This window comes from Dermochelys coriacea, chromosome 10, assembly GCF_009764565.3.
Source record: "Dermochelys coriacea isolate rDerCor1 chromosome 10, rDerCor1.pri.v4, whole genome shotgun sequence".
NCBI lineage: Eukaryota > Metazoa > Chordata > Testudines > Dermochelyidae > Dermochelys > Dermochelys coriacea.
In genome coordinates, this window is record NC_050077.1 from 46,578,628 (window position 1) to 46,594,279 (window position 15,652).

A 15,652-nucleotide genomic window follows, 5' to 3' on the forward strand; every position below is an offset into this window, starting at 1 on the left:
GCCTGCTTCCCCCAATCAGCCAGGGAACTGCTTGTTCCCAGCCACAGCCCTCTCCTGGGCTGTTTTAAGCCCTTTAAGGCCGGAGCAGATGGCCACCCCGCTACAGTAACTTACAAATGCAGATTTTTTTGGTTACATAACTGCACTCTAAAACAAAACAGTTTAAAACTTTAGAGCCTAGAAGTCCATTCAGTCCTACTTCTTATTCTGCCAATTGCTAGGACAAACAAGTTTGTTTACATTGATGGGAAATACTGCTGCCTGCTTCTTATTTACAATGTCACCTGAAAGTGAGAACAGGCATTTGCATGGCACTTTTGTAGCTGGCGTTGCAAGGTATTTATATACCAGATATGCTAAACATTCATATACTCCTTCATGCTTTGGCCATCATTCCAGAGGACATGCTTCCATGCTGATGACGCTCGTTAAAATAATAATGCATCAATTAAACTTGTGACTGTACTCATTGGGAGGAGAATTGTATGTCTCCTGCTCTGTTTTATCTGCATTCTGCATATATTTCATGTTATAGCAGTCTTGGATGATGACCCTGCACATGTTCGTTTTAAGAACACTTTCACAGCAGATTTGACAAAACGCAAAGAAGGTATTGATGTGAGATTTCTAAAAATAGCTACAGCACTTGACCCAAGGTTTAAGAATCTGAAGTGCCATCCAAAATCTGAGAGGGACGAGGTGTGGAGCATGCTTTTAGAAATCTTAAAAGAGCAACATTCTGATGTGGAAACTACAGAACCCAAACCATCAAAAAAGAAAATCAACCTTCTGCTGGTGGCATCTGACTCAGATGATGAAAATGAACATGCATCGGTCCACACTGCTTTGGATCATTATGAAGCAGAACCCATCAGCAGCATGGAAGCATGTCCTCTGGAATGGTGGTTGAAGCATAAAGGGACATAATGAATCATTAGCGCATCTGGCACGTAAATATTTTGCAATGCCAGCTACAACAGTGCCATGCGAATGCCTGCTCTCACTTTCAGATGACATCGTAAACAAGAATCAGGCAGGATTATCTCCTGCAAATTGTAACCAACCTTGTTTGTCTGAGTGATTGGCTGACCAAGAAGTAGGACTGAGTGTACTTGTAGGCTCTAAAGTTTTACATTGTTTTATTTTTGAATGCAGCTTTTTGTACATAATTCTACATTTGTAAGTTCAGCTTTCATGATAAAAAGATTGCAATACAGTACTTGTATGAGGTGAATTGAAAAATACAATTTTTTTACAGTGCAAATATTTGTAATAAAAAATAACTATAAAGTAAGCATTGTACACTTTGTATTCTGTGTTGTAATTGAAATTAATATTTGAAAATGTAGTAAACATCCAAAAATATTTAAAATAAATAGTATTCTATTGTTAACAGTGCGATTAAGCGATTCATTTTTTAATCGCACGATTAATTGCAATTAATTTTTTTAATTGCTTGACAGCTCTAATTATTACACTACATGCTTATGTTGTTAGTTCATTATGTTATGAGATGTTCAAACCAATCAAAGGAATTCCAGGAGGCACCTGCTTTCTGCCCTTCAGAGACAAGCCAAGTGTCAAGAGAGAGAGCATCATGTTTATGACCCTTGGAATGCAGCTTGATAGTCGATGTGATTTGCTGTTGGCCAGCTATCTACAGGATGGGGGTGGGGGGTCTAGTGGTGACTGATGCATTCTGTGGAGCATTCCACAGGCACCTTTGAATGCAAATTGTAAAAATATAGTTTATTCTGAAACAATAGATCGTGCAGCTATTTAGGTCCTGACATCAAAGGGGTGTTGAGACCAAAAAGGGATGTCATGTTTAGACATGTCTTGTCAGAACCATAAACCAGGAATAAGGTGGGTTTCTTTTATAAACACTCTAAAATCTTCATTCTTCAAATGTGAAGGAGAACTGTAGCATTTCAAGTGTGGACAATACCTATGCCAACAGGAGGGGCTCACCTGTGGGCATAGGCACCGACTCCATAGGTGCTCTGGGGCTGGAGCACGCACAGGGAAAAGTGGTGGGTGCTGAGAATCCACCAGCAACCCCCCATCAGCTCCCCTTTTCCTCTCAGTGCCTCCTGCCTGCCAGCGGCACTGTTCCCTCTAAGCTGTGTGCATGAGCACGCGCACAAAGATCCTAAACCCCGTGCACACAGCGAAACATCACACGCACAAAAATTTGCACAGAAGCACAACAATTTGCACCGAAATTTTTTGCGCACGTGGCCTGTCAAAAATTTGCACAGAAGACATTTTTTGTGCACGTGGCCTGTCAAAAATTAGAGGGAACATTGGCCAGAGGGTTCCGCCAATCAGCGCTTCCCCCCTCTCCCAGCACCTCCCACCCGCCGTGATCAGCTGTTTTGCAGCATGCAGGACGCTTGGGGAGAAAGGGGGAGGAGTGAGTGTGCTGCATGCTCAGGGAAGGGGGCAGAATGGGGTGGGAAGAGGCACGGTGGAGCACAGGTGGGCAGAGGTGGGGTGGGGGCTTGGGAGAAGGGGTGGGGTGGTGGCAGGAAGAGGCAGAGCAGGGGTGGAGCCTTAGGGGGAGGGGTGGAGTGAGAGCGGGGCTTGGGGCTGAGCCGGGGGTCGAGCACCCCCAGCACATTGGAAAGTCGACGCCTGTGCCTATGGGTGTAGGTAATCCACCTCCCTGAGAGGCGGTCGCTAGGTTGATGGAAGAATTCTTCTGTTGACCTAGCACTATCTATACAGGGACTTAGGTTGGCTTCACTACGCTGCTCAGGGGTGTGGATTTTCCAGTGTAGACCTTGTTTTCTAGTGTAGACCAGGCCTTAAGGTTACGTGAGACTTTCCTGCCACAAAAGAACAAAGGCAACTAGACTTGCATTGTATATTCATTGAACAGACAAATATTCAGGAGCTGACAGAATCATCGAAAGCAACCCACGAAGCACTGAACCAGTGCAAGGACAGCAGAGAATATTAAAAGCCAATCCAGCCCTAAGAAGGTGTGTCTTGACATTCCTGTAAAATTATGAGAGGAAAAGGGTACCAAACTCTCTGCTCTCACTTTCGAACACACACTCAGAATAGCAAAAAAAACTGCAGCTGAAAAAGACAGCTAAGAACAGGGAAGACTCAAGAAGGCACCAGTCTTATGACAACCAAGACTTCACCATGATGAGATGGAAGTAGCCAAAAGTCTTGCCAAGGGGTTAGAGTTAAACTTTTCGGTAATGATTTTATTGGGATATGGAAATGCTGCAGTAATTTACAAAGTTCACAGTTTCTCCTGTTAATCACCAAATAGTAAGACCACATGATCCTGAAGAGGAGAGAGGCCATGTCTACACCACAAACTTATGTTGACTCATGTTACGTTGGCATGCAGTGGCTGCACTTAGTACATCGCTTGTGCACATGTATTCTTGGCTCCTTGTCTCTGCGATACATGTACTCACCAGGAGTGCTTGCATCAATGCAGAGTGCAGTGCACCATGGATAGGCATCCCAATGTGCAACTCATCACCATCATGCACGCTGTCCTTTGGGAAGATTTGGCAGTGCACGATGGAGCCAAAATGAGTTGCGCAGGGAGGACTGGAGCATGGGGTCAACTGCCCAGTTTGCAACTGTCTCCATCCCATAACGTTATCTGTATTCCATAATTTTTGTAGCTTTTTTCAAAATTCCACAAACCCATGTGCCACCTGTGACAGAAGCCTGGAGCCTGCATACATCTGCATTGTTGTGAACATTGTAAGCACAGGGCACACGATCCTGGAGTATTTGCAGAGCTGTAAGAAGAACCAAATGGGTGGGGAACATGACGATTCCTTGGAGGACAGATTGCTGTGTGACATAGCGAGAACCAATTCAAAGTTGTTGGCTGTGATCATGGAGCAGCTGCAGATAGTGAAGCACCAGTTCTGGGCCCAAGAAACAAGCACTGACTGGTGGGATCGCATCACAATGCAGGTTTGGGATGACGAGCAGTGGCTGCAGAACTTCTGGATGCGCAAGGCCACATTCCTGGATCTTGCCCCAGCCCTCCAGTGCAGGGACACCAAACAGAGCTGCACCGACAGTGGCGAAGCGAGTGGCAATCACACTGTGGAAATCTGCACCAGATTGCTATCGGTCAGTCAGAAATCAATTTGGAGTTGGGAAAACCACTGCAGGGGTCATTGTGACGCAAGTGTGCAGGGCCATTAATTGCCTCCTGCTGTGAAGGACTATGACTCTGGGCTATGTGCAGGACATAGCCCATGGATTGATTTGCAGCAATGGGGTTCCCAAAATGCGATGGCACGAGAGATGGCACGCATATCCCTACTTTAGCACCAAACCACCTTGCCACGGAGTACATCAACAGAAAGGGCTACTTTTCTATGGTTATGCAAATGCTGGTGGATCACCAGGGATGCTTCACCAACTTCAGTGTGAACTGGTCAGGGAAGGTGCATGACACTCACATCTGTAAGAACACAGGACTGTTTGGAAAGCTGCAAGCCAGGACTTTCTTTCCTGACCGACGGATTACGACTGGGAATGTTGAAATGTGAATAGTGATCCTACCCCTTGCTCTCCTGGCTCATGAAGTCATACACTGGCCACCTGACAGCACCAAGGAACGATTCAATTACTGGCTCAGCAGATGCAGAATGACAGTCAAATGTGCTCTTGGTCATTTGAAGGGTCGCTGGCATTGTTTACTCACAAGATTGGACTTTAGTGAGAAAAATACCCCAATTGTTATAGCTGCCTGCTGTGTCCTGCATAATATCTATGAAGCAAAGGGGGAAAAGTTTTGGCTGGGGGTGGAGGTGGAGCAGCTCTCTGCTGAATTTGAACAGCCAGATACAAAGGCTATTACAAGAGCTTAGCGCACAGCTATACAGCTCAGGGAAGCTTTGAAAGGCCATTTTAACAGTGAGCCAGAGTAGTGCTGTGGGGTTGTAATGTGCTCTACCTGGCCCTGCTCTTTTGTGGCCTGGTAAGAATCATGTGGTGATTGCTGTACATATAGGAATATAACACTGTCAACACACCTATTTATTTTGTTTCTGAATGAGTTGTATGACACTACGCAGTAACAAGTAATTGAGCGTTTTCAAAGCTGCTGAACAGTCAGCAGTACATGTTGTGAACTAACAGAGATAAATTATGTTCCAAGTAATAGAATTTTACTCGGTAACAAAATCAGTGCAAAAAGAAAACCACATTGTGGTGGGGCAACTATCCCACCCCCTGAGAAAAGGGCTGGAATGGGCCTTTTGAGGTTGTGCAGACCAGCAATCAATCAATAAAGGCTTGTGGAGGGCCAATCTGGGGAAGGAAGAGGCAGCCAATCAGGGCCGGGTGAGGCCCTATATAAAGGATGCCTAGCAGAAAAGAAGGCAGTCCCTCCCTGATTAGTGAGGGAGAAAGTCAGGCTCCTGAAACAAGCACCTTGGACAGAGCAGTGCTAGGCAGGCTTGGGGGAGCAGGAGAGAGCTCCAGCCCCGTTACCTGCCAGGCTGCTGACCCTGATACAAAGGGCTAAGAAAGTGCACAGGGCCAAAGGGAAAGTGGCCCAAGGAAGAATAGGCAGATAAGAGGGGAATGAAGGAGGGCAGAAAGAGGCTGCTGCTAGAGGGTCCCTGGGTTGGGACCCAGAGTAGCAGGTGGGCCTGGGTCCCCCTTCCACTGCACCTGGCCACGGAAGATGATGGCCAATACAGACTGCAACTTGCCCCTGAACTAAGGGTTGTGGGGTTGGGTTGTGGTTGGCCACTGAGGCGGGTGCGAGTCCCAAAGACTGCTGTTAAACCCCACATGGAAAGGGGTGAGTCTGGAGTAGTGGGCACTGCCAGAGGGAAGTGTCCTGAAGTGGACACCTCTGAGCAGGGAACAACACAGGTCCCAGGGCAGCAGAATGGACAACGGGCAAGACACCACACGCTGAGGACGCCCTGCAGCAGACAGAGCTAATTCCCAGAACATCCAGCTGGAGGCGCCAGCAGTGGTGAGTCTTGACCCCATCACACACATTCAGTTTTAAAACAAATCTCATTGAAAGCTTAATAATTAAATTAAGAGACCAGAACTTATGAAGGGAAAAGAACATTCATGTTCATTTCAGCTACACATATGCCTACCGTGGCTTTCATAAGTCAGCGTATGAGAAGCTGTAATTGTCTTTAAAGTCCCCGGGTTGGAATGGTAGGAATAGTGCAGTGACCCTTGGTGCTACATGGAATGTTGAGAGGGGTATAGGGAGGTTTCAATATAGAATTCTCAATGAGCTGCAGAAGGAGGCAACTATGGGATGGTTGAAACTGCAGGTCCACCAGAGTCTGCAGCATCTGTGTTTTTTGCCTGAGAAGCCCCACTATATCTTGATGCATCTCCTTTTCCTTTTCTGGCTGGGACACCTGGGCTTCTCTCCTCTCTACTTTCTCCTTCTCAAGGCTGTCCACAATGTTCATCCTCCAGGCCCTATGCTCATGGTCCGATGCAGCACTGGCTTACAGGATCTTCTGGAATGTATCATCCCGAGTCATCTTCTTTCTCCTCCTTATCTGGGCTCGGGTGTTTTGTGGGAGTGGAGGGGGTGACCCTGAAGGCCACAAGAGCAGCAGCTGCAGATATAACACACACAGGTACCATTGTCAGCATATTCACTACAAAAAGCAAAACTTAAGATGCAGACCTCACTCTCCTTGGTCCCTAAAAGTTGTGAGCACTACATTCTTACTTCAGCTTGGGATGGCTTGTGCATGGCACCTGTCACAGCACCAGCCACAGTAAGTATGGCCTGCTGGGAGTTGGGGACATGAGGAGGGAATTGCTTGGACACATGATTCTAATAATGCAGGGCAACTGCACTGAACATTGGCACCGTTTTGCACAGGCAGGGGTGATTTTAGCTGATATCTCACTCCTGAGGGTAACAAAAGCATAAAGCTCACAGCTGCTCTGGCATCCCAAAGCCACCCAGGTTTGTATGCTGCTAGCCTGCGTACTGCAATGGTGCTTGCTGAAGTTATTGCTGAGTGGCATGGGAAAATGCCCTACCACGGAGGAAGAAATAAGGCAGCTCTCCCTAGAAACCTTTGGCAGAGGATTGCAGAGGACCTCCATGGAAATGTCATCGAGATCCCGGAAGGATTCCAGGGACACTCCTGTGTACATAAACAAACAGCTCCACATGGCCCCCCGCCTAACTCTAGAGAGGACTGAAAAGCAGTTAGCTACTCTACCTCTCTGCTGTACCATGGCCTCTTCTAGCATGAGTAAATTAATGAAAATTCAAAAGATGGTGTCCTGCTATTTTGGGAGGCATCCCTGTAATTGAAAATTGATCTACATGGGGTGCTTTCCTGAGGTTCCTTCTTCTGCATTGGACTTGCCCATGCTTGAATGGTGGGACTGGCTGGACTGTAGTGGAGTCAAATCAGGTCCTGGCTTGCTGTGCAGTTGGATCTCCCAGCCGCCTGTCCCCCATACTCCTCCTCCTCCTCTTCTTTGTCCACCAACTCCTGTCCTCACTGTTCACAGCAGGGGCCTGTAACTCAGGCTCCTCAGAGGTATCCACAGTGCTGTTGTGGGTGATGGTGGGGTGTCCGCCAAGGATGCTTGTAGGTGTCAATCATTTCTGTAGCTGTACCTGCACAGCCTCTTCTCCCCACAGACCCAGAAGATCCGGTATCTCCTGTCTCTTCCAAGCGGAGCGTGTCTGGAGTGTGTAGCAGGCACTATTATTATCATTTGTGTTCTGTTTTGCACTGTTTAATGTTTTCTTTTCCGTTTTTTAATAAGAGAATGACCCTGGTTAACAAGTGGGATGTTTGTGCTTTGTTTTAACTGTGGTATCATCTAAGTATGTAAAAGAGCCCCCAGGACTAGGTTGTAGGAGTCAGAGCCCTGGACTGGCTGTGAGAACAATGGGAAAGGGCTGGCCTCCCATTTCTTGTTTCTCTCAATTAGATGGTTTTAGTGATTTTAGGATACAATTACTTGGTGCTCAACAATCTAAACCTTGCCCTTTCCACCCTCACCCCCACTGCGCTGGGGAGCAGAGCTCCCCCAGCAGGACGGAAAGGCACTGTATGGCCTGTCCAGTGTAATCACAAAGGGGAGGAATGGGGCCTGAGCCAGGGCATCAGGAGACTTTGGTAAATTCCAGCTTTGCAGCTGGATGACCTTAGGCCAGCCACTGCCCCTCTTGGCATCTCTTTCTCCTCCCACCAGTCTGTCTTGTCCATGAAGATTGTGAGCTCTTTGAGGTAGGAACTCACTGTATCTGTGCCGCACCAGAAAGACTGGGCCCCCCAATCTCAGTCGGGGTCTGTGCAGCGCCTGGCACAATGGGGCCCTGATTCTTGGTAGGGAGCGATGAAGCATGTGGCACAATGGGGCCCTCAGGGATCTCGGTCAGGGGATCTTCCCCCAGCAATACCACTGCAGGCTTCACCCCTGCTTTCAATTCCCCGTCCCGTCGTGCTCCAAACTCACTCAGTCCTCCTAGCATGATCCCAATGGAGCTGAGATTGGCGAATCCACAGAGGGCAAAGGTCGTGATGGTTTCAGCTCGCATCTAAACAGCACAACAGCAGGTGAGATGTGGAGATGTGTCCCCAGGGAAGCCACCCATGCCCCCCACACAGACCCTGCTGGCCTCAGCTTGTATGAGCCAGTCAACAGCCCCTTGCAGGGCAATAGCACAGAAGAGCCAAGGCCCTGGAGCTGACCCTGAGCAATCCCATGGTGCTGAATAACCCTTTCCTCTCCTTTGAGGACAGAGGAACAGCACAGTGCGTGGCAGCACCCACCCTGGGCCAGGGGATCGCTCTCCCTGGCCATTCAGGCCCTGACCTGTCTGCCAAGGCAAGTGCAGCTCAGTGAGTGCGGGGGCAGCCTTTGCGCTGTCTGTGTGGCCCCTGGACCTGCCGAGACAGAGTGTGGGGATTCATGTTGGGAGCAATCAGAGACACTTGTCCCTGCTCGCTGGCAGCTGGCACTCCAAGGGAACCTGCAGCCCTCGCCGGGCAGCCATGTCTCTCTTTCTGCCACAAGCCTGATGCAGCGCCAGGCTAGCCCTGTCTGGGCAAGGAAGTCTGAGACGCTTGGCAGATCATTTCCCTCTGCCCAGACACAGAGTCCCCCCCAGCTGCTCAGCCCATTCCCCAGCGTTGCAGCTTATGGCTCTCACCGAAATCCACTGCTTGCGACCCCCGCTCCACTCCTCCAGTCCCGACAGCCGGTTCTTCTTGTACGTTGCCAGCTGCTCATATGCCACAAACTCGTTCAGGAAGATTTTGATACCTAGCAACTCAGCCACTAGAGGCGAGTCTTCCCAGTCTGCCCCCATGAGGAAGGCCACAGGCATCAGAATGTAGGAGCAGATTATCTGGGACAAAACCCCCCGGAGATGGTTAACAACGATGTGTGTTTGACCCACAACCTGCCCCCAGCTGCTCCATTGCATACCACCCTCCTGCCCAGCGCCAGCCTGCGCTGGGCTCCTGGTGGTGCTGTGCTGCAGCAGACCCCTAATGGGGGCAGGAGGAAGCCCCTGTTTGGCTCTATCTTAGGCAACTCATGGCTTAGGGGGTAACAGCCTCTCTATGCTCACATGGCAGGACTAGGTTTGCCAGGTGTCTGTCTGGTTTTCAACTGGAACACCCGGTTGAATAGGGACTTTGGTGGCTCCTGTCAGCACCCCGACCAGGCCATTAAAAGTATGGTTGATGGCGTAGGCAGGCTCTGTACCCGGCTCCTGGGAAGCAGCCACATGTCTCTCCGGCTTCTAGGCAGAGGCACAACCGGGAGGGCTCCACGCACTGCTCCTGCCCCGAGCGCTACCAGGAACTGCAGCCAATGGGGTGGGATCTGAGTTACTACAGAGAATTCTTTCCTCGGTTTCTGGCTGGTGAGCCTTGCCCACATGCTCAGGGTTTAACTGATTTCCCATATTTGGGGTCGGGAAAGAATTTTCCTCCAGGGCAGATTGGCAGAGGCCCTGAGGTTTTTTTGCCTTCCTCTGCAGTATGGGGCACAGTTCACTTGCTGGAGAATTCTCTGTGCTTTGAAGTCTTTAAATCACAATTTGAGGACTTCAATAGCTCAGACAAAGGTTAGGGGTTTGTTACAGGAGTGAGTGGGTGAGATTCTGTGGCCTATGATTCTATGATTCAGTGGGAGCTGTGGGGGCAGCATTTGTGGGCACACAGAGCCTCCTGACTGCACCTCCACCTAGGAGCCAAAGAGGCAAAGATACATGTGGCCACTTCCCAGGAGCCACCTGAGGTAAGCGCTGCCTGGAGCCAACACCCCTCCTGTGACCCAACCTCCTACCCCAGCCCTGAGTCCCCTCCTACACTCTGTATCCCAACCCCTGCCCCGGCCCAGAGCCCCCTTCCAAATCCTGAACCCCTAATTTCAGGCCACACCCTGGAGCCCATGCCCCAAGCCTGTACCCTCTCCCACTCCCAAACCTCCTGCATCAGCCCAGAGCCCCCTCACACACTCCAAACCCCTCAGCCCCACCCCCCCAGCCCAGAGTCCTCTCCTGCATCCCAAACCCCGCATCCCCAGCCCCACCCCAGAGCCTGCACCCCCAGCCGGAACCTTCATCCCCTTCCACAACCCAAACCCCTCCCGCAGCCTGGCAAAAGTGAGCAAAAGTGGGGCCTTGGAGAAGGGGGGAGCAAGGGTGGGGCGAGGCAAGGGTGTTCGGTTTTCTGCAATTAGAAAGTTGGCAATCCTAGACAGGACTGGAGAAGGCTCAGGTTCCTAACCCCATCTTTGCTCGGCACCGTGCTCTGCCTCTCGGCCAAAGACCCCCAACAGCTGACCTGGGGCAATTTGGCCCCGAGTGCCCAGTGGGAGAACACAGCTGTCACAAATCTGGCACCTTTTCTGCTGGGCCCGGAGCTGTTCTGAGGCCTGTTTTGAAATGGGCAGGGTGGACAAGGTGGTGGGCACTCTCAGGCTGCCTTGCACCAGCAGGATTCAGACCCTCCCTGGAGAGTGGGGAGGCAGGGCCATCCCATGTCCAGCAGCTGCATGTGGCATAAGACAAGCTCCAGCTCACTGGATGGGAGCTGTCTGGCTGTGTGGAGATCACAGTGCAGTGAGATCTGGCACTGCCAGAAGTCTGGGTTGGGGCATGTATCTGGGGGAGTGGGCCATTCTCGGGGGGTATGTAGGTTTTCAGAGGACAGAGCCTCTGATCTGGGCTTGGGCAGATGGACTGGGTGGGGGAAGGGAGATACTGGACACAGTACAAAGTCCCCTCCCTGGCAGACGCTCTCAGCCAGGAGCTCAGGATTGAGGCAGCAGGAAGGGCTTGGGAGATGGGCCCAGATGTGGGCCTGGGGAAGCCAGGCTGGAGAGGAGGTGGAAATGCGAGTCCTTAGTACGGAGGTGGAGGGGAGCCAAGGCAGGCTGAGTGGCCCTATCCCCGAACCAGCACCCCCAGCCCAGAGCCCATACCCACTCCCATACCCCAAACCACTGCCTCAGCCCGGAGCCCCCTTCCACACTCCAAACCCCCCATTCTGGAGCTCCCTCCTGCACCACAAACCCCTCATGTCCAGCCCCACTCCAGAGACCACACCCCAACCCCCTGCCCCAGTGTGGAGCCTCTTCCTGCCCCTTGAAGCCCTCATTTCTGGCCCCACCCTGGAGCCCAAACCCCTCCTGCACCCCAACTCTTTGCCCCAGCCCAGTAAAAATGAGTGAGTGAGGGTGGGGGAGAGCAAGTGATGGGGGGGATGGAGTGAGTGGGGGTGGAGCCTCAGAGAAGGAGCAGGGCAAGGGTGTTCGGTTTTGTGCGATTAGAAAGTTGGCAACCCTAGGCAGGAGAAGGGAAGGAGGGACAGCTTCTTGCTCTGCTTTGAGCTGGGGGGGCATGCAGAGTGCAGGTGGGGTGCTTTCAGGGGGAGGTGAAGGTTGTGGGAGAAAGGGGCATGGTGGCTGTGGTGCAGGGGAAGCACTGCAGTGGGCAAGGGAGAGGGTGAAATGAGGATCGCAGAATGGGGCGAGTCCATGCGAGTGTGGGGCTGCCTCCAGGTGCTTGGTGTGGCAGTACCTGGAACGAGAGCTCCTTGATGTTCACCAGCTCCCCAAACCAGGACAGGGCAGCATTGATGAACTTCAGCACAGCCAGGAAGGCGATCAGGTTGGCTGCAATGTTAGCGACCAACCCCACGGAGGCAGAGGCACCATTGCTGGCAGCTTCCAGGATATTCTGCTCAGCCCTGGTGGTACAAGGAGAGCGGTCAGTGCGAGGGGCCCCTGTGGTGCCAACTGGCAGAAAGCTCACTGTTCTTTAAAAGCAGCTCATGTCAGACCTGATAAACTCACTATACCTAATAATACACTGTTTCAGAGTAGCAGCCGTGTTAGTCTGTATTCGCAAAAAGAAAAGGAGTACTTGTGGCACCTTAGACTAACAAATTTATTAGAGCATAAGCTTTCGTGAGCTACAGCTCACTTCATCGGATGCATTTGGTGGAAAAAACAGAGGAGAGATTTATATACACACACACAGAGAACATGAAACAATGGGTTTATCATACACACTGTAAGGAGAGTGATCACTTAAGATAAGCCATCACCAGCAGCAGGGGGGGGGAAAGGAGGAAAACCTTTCATGGTGACAAGCAAGGTAGGCTAATTCCAGCAGTTAACAAGAATATCAGAGGAACAGTGGGGGGTGGGGTGGGAGGGAGAAATACCATGGGGAAATAGCTCTTTGGTGCTGGCGGCCGGAGGAAGATGACTAAGGGAACGTCATCATTCGGTAAGCGCCGCAATAAGACCCACACTTTGTGCCGTCGCTGCAGATCCAAGGCATACCATCATGGGGAAATAGTTTTACTTTGTGTAATGACTCATCCATTCCCAGTCTCTATTCAAGCCTAAGTTAATTGTATCCAGTTTGCAAATTAATTCCAATTCAGCAGTCTCTCGTTGGAATCTGTTTTTGAAGCTTTTTTGTTGAAGTATAGCCACTCTAAGATCTGTGATCGAGTGACCAGAGAGATTGAAGTGTTCTCCAACTGGTTTTTGAATGTTATAATTCTTGATTATATAATTAATCCTATCTCGGGGCCTCTCCTTTTGCCCCTCCACCCCCACGAACATGATACAGTTCTGTGGTGACCTAGAATCCTATTTTCGACGTCTCAGACTCAAGGAATATTTCCAACACACCTCTGACCAACATATTAACCCACAGAGACCTTCCTGCCAACACTACAAAAAGAAGGATTCTGGGTGGACTCCTCCTGAAGGTCGAAACAGCAGCCTGGATTTCTACATAGACTGCTTCCGCCGACGTGCACGAGCTGAAATTGTGGAAAAGCAGCATCGCTTACCCCATAACCTCAGCCATGCAGAACACAGTGCCATCCACAGCCTCAGAAACAACTCTGACATCATAATCAAAAAGGTTGACAAAGGAGGTGCTGTCGTCATCATGAATAGGTCGGAGTATGAACAAGAGGCTACTAGGCAGCTCTCCAACACCACTTTCTACAAGCCATTACCCTCTGATCCCACTGAGAGTTACCAAAAGAAACTACAGCATTTGCTCAAGAAACTCCCTGAAAAAGCACAAGAACAAATCCGCACAGACACACCCCTGGAGCCCCGACCTGGGGTATTCTATCTGCTACCCAAGATCCATAAACCTGGAAATCCTGGACGCCCCATCATCTCAGGCATTGGCACCCTGACAGCAGGATTGTCTGGCTATGTAGACTCCCTCCTCAGGCCCTTCGTTACCAGCACTCCCAGTTATCTTCGAGACACCACCGATTTCCTGAGGAAACTACAGTCCATTGGTGATCTTCCTAAAAACACCATCCTAGCCACTATGGATGTAGAAGCCCTCTACACCAACATTCCACACAAAGATGGACTACGAGCCGTCAGGAACAGTATCCCCGATACTGTCACGGCTAACCTGGTGGCTGAACTTTGTGACTTTGTCCTGACCCATAACTATTTCACATTTGGTGACAATGTATACCTTCAAATCAGCGGCACTGCGATGGGTACCCGCATGGCCCCACGGTATGCCAACATTTTTATGGCTGACTTAGAACAACGCTTCCTCAGCTCTCGTCCCCTAATGCCCCTACTCTACTTGCGCTACATTGATGACATCTTCATCATCTGGACCCATGGAAAAGAAGCTCTTGAGGAATTCCACCATGATTTCAACAATTTCCATCCCACCATCAACCTCAGCCTGGACCAGTCCACACAAGAGATCCACTTCCTGGACACTACGGTGCTAATAAGCGATGGTCACATAAACACCACCCTATATCGGAAACCTACTGACCGCTATTCCTACCTACATGCCTCTAGCTTTCATCCAGATCATACCACTCGATCCATTGTCTACAGCCAAGCGCTACGATATAACCGCATTTGCTCCAACCCCTCAGACAGAGACAAACACCTACAAGATCTCTATCATGCATTCCTACAACTACAATACCCACCTGCTGAAGTGAAGAAACAGATTGACAGAGCCAGAAGAGTACCCAGAAGTCACCTACTACAGGACAGGCCCAACAAAGAAAACAAGAGAACGCCACTAGCCATCACCTTCAGCCCCCAACTAAAACCTCTCCAACGCATCATCAAGGATCTACAACCTATCCTGAAGGACGACCCATCACTCTCACAGATCTTGGGAGACAGACCAGTCCTTGCTTACAGACAGCCCCCCAATCTGAAGCAAATACTCACCAGCAACCACACACCACACAACAGAACCACTAACCCAGGAACCTATCCTTGCAACAAAGCCCGTTGCCAACTCTGTCCACATATCTATTCAGGGGATACCATCATAGGGCCTAATCACATCAGCCACACTATCAGAGGCTCGTTCACCTGCGCATCTACCAATGTGATATATGCCATCATGTGCCAGCAATGCCCCTCTGCCATGTACATTGGCCAAACTGGACAGTCTCTACGTAAAAGGAATGAATGGACACAAATCAGACGTCAAGAATTATAACATTCAAAAACCAGTTGGAGAACACTTCAATCTCTCTGGTCACTCGATCACAGACCTAAGAGTGGCTATACTTCAACAAAAAAGCTTCAAAAACAGACTTCAACGAGAGACTGCTGAATTGGAATTAATTTGCAAACTGGATACAATTAACTTAGGCTTGAATAGAGACTGGGAATGGTCCATGGTATTTCTCCCACCCACCCCACCCCCCACTGTTCCTCTGATATTCTTGTTAACTGCTGGAATTAGCCTACCTTGCTTGTCACCATGAAAGGTTTTCCTCCTTTCCCCCCCCTGCTGCTGGTGATGGCTTATCTTAAGTGATCACTCTCCTTACAGTGTGTATGATAAACCCATTGTTTCATGTTCTCTGTGTGTGTATATAAATCTCTCCTGTTTTTTCCACCAAATGCATCCGATGAAATGAGCTGTAGCTCACGAAAGCTTATGCTCTAATAAATTTGTTAGTCTCTAAGGTGCCACTAGTACTCCTTTTCTTTTTAATAATACAGTGTTATCATGGGACTGATCCATAAAGAGCAGCATGTGAGATCACTTCTCGGCATTCTGGATCACTATGAGATGTATGGACAGGTAATAGAGAAGGACTAATTTAACTATACTGAAAATTACATCCCT

At 49.8% G+C, this 15,652-nt stretch overlaps 1 protein-coding gene across 1 annotated transcript in view; it reads right to left on the bottom strand.

Moving 5' to 3' along the window:
• The window catches only part of LOC119862630 (sodium/nucleoside cotransporter 1-like), a 59,492-nt gene that overhangs the window by 10,461 nt on the left and 33,379 nt on the right, over window positions 1-15,652 (bottom strand). The window contains exons 13-15 of the mRNA XM_038419640.2: window positions 12,059-12,227; window positions 9,176-9,373; window positions 8,479-8,560 (exon numbers count right to left, since the gene is read on the bottom strand). Of these exons, the coding sequence (XP_038275568.1) occupies window positions 8,479-8,560; window positions 9,176-9,373; window positions 12,059-12,227 (449 nt within the window). The remainder of the gene's footprint in view (window positions 1-8,478; window positions 8,561-9,175; window positions 9,374-12,058; window positions 12,228-15,652) is intronic.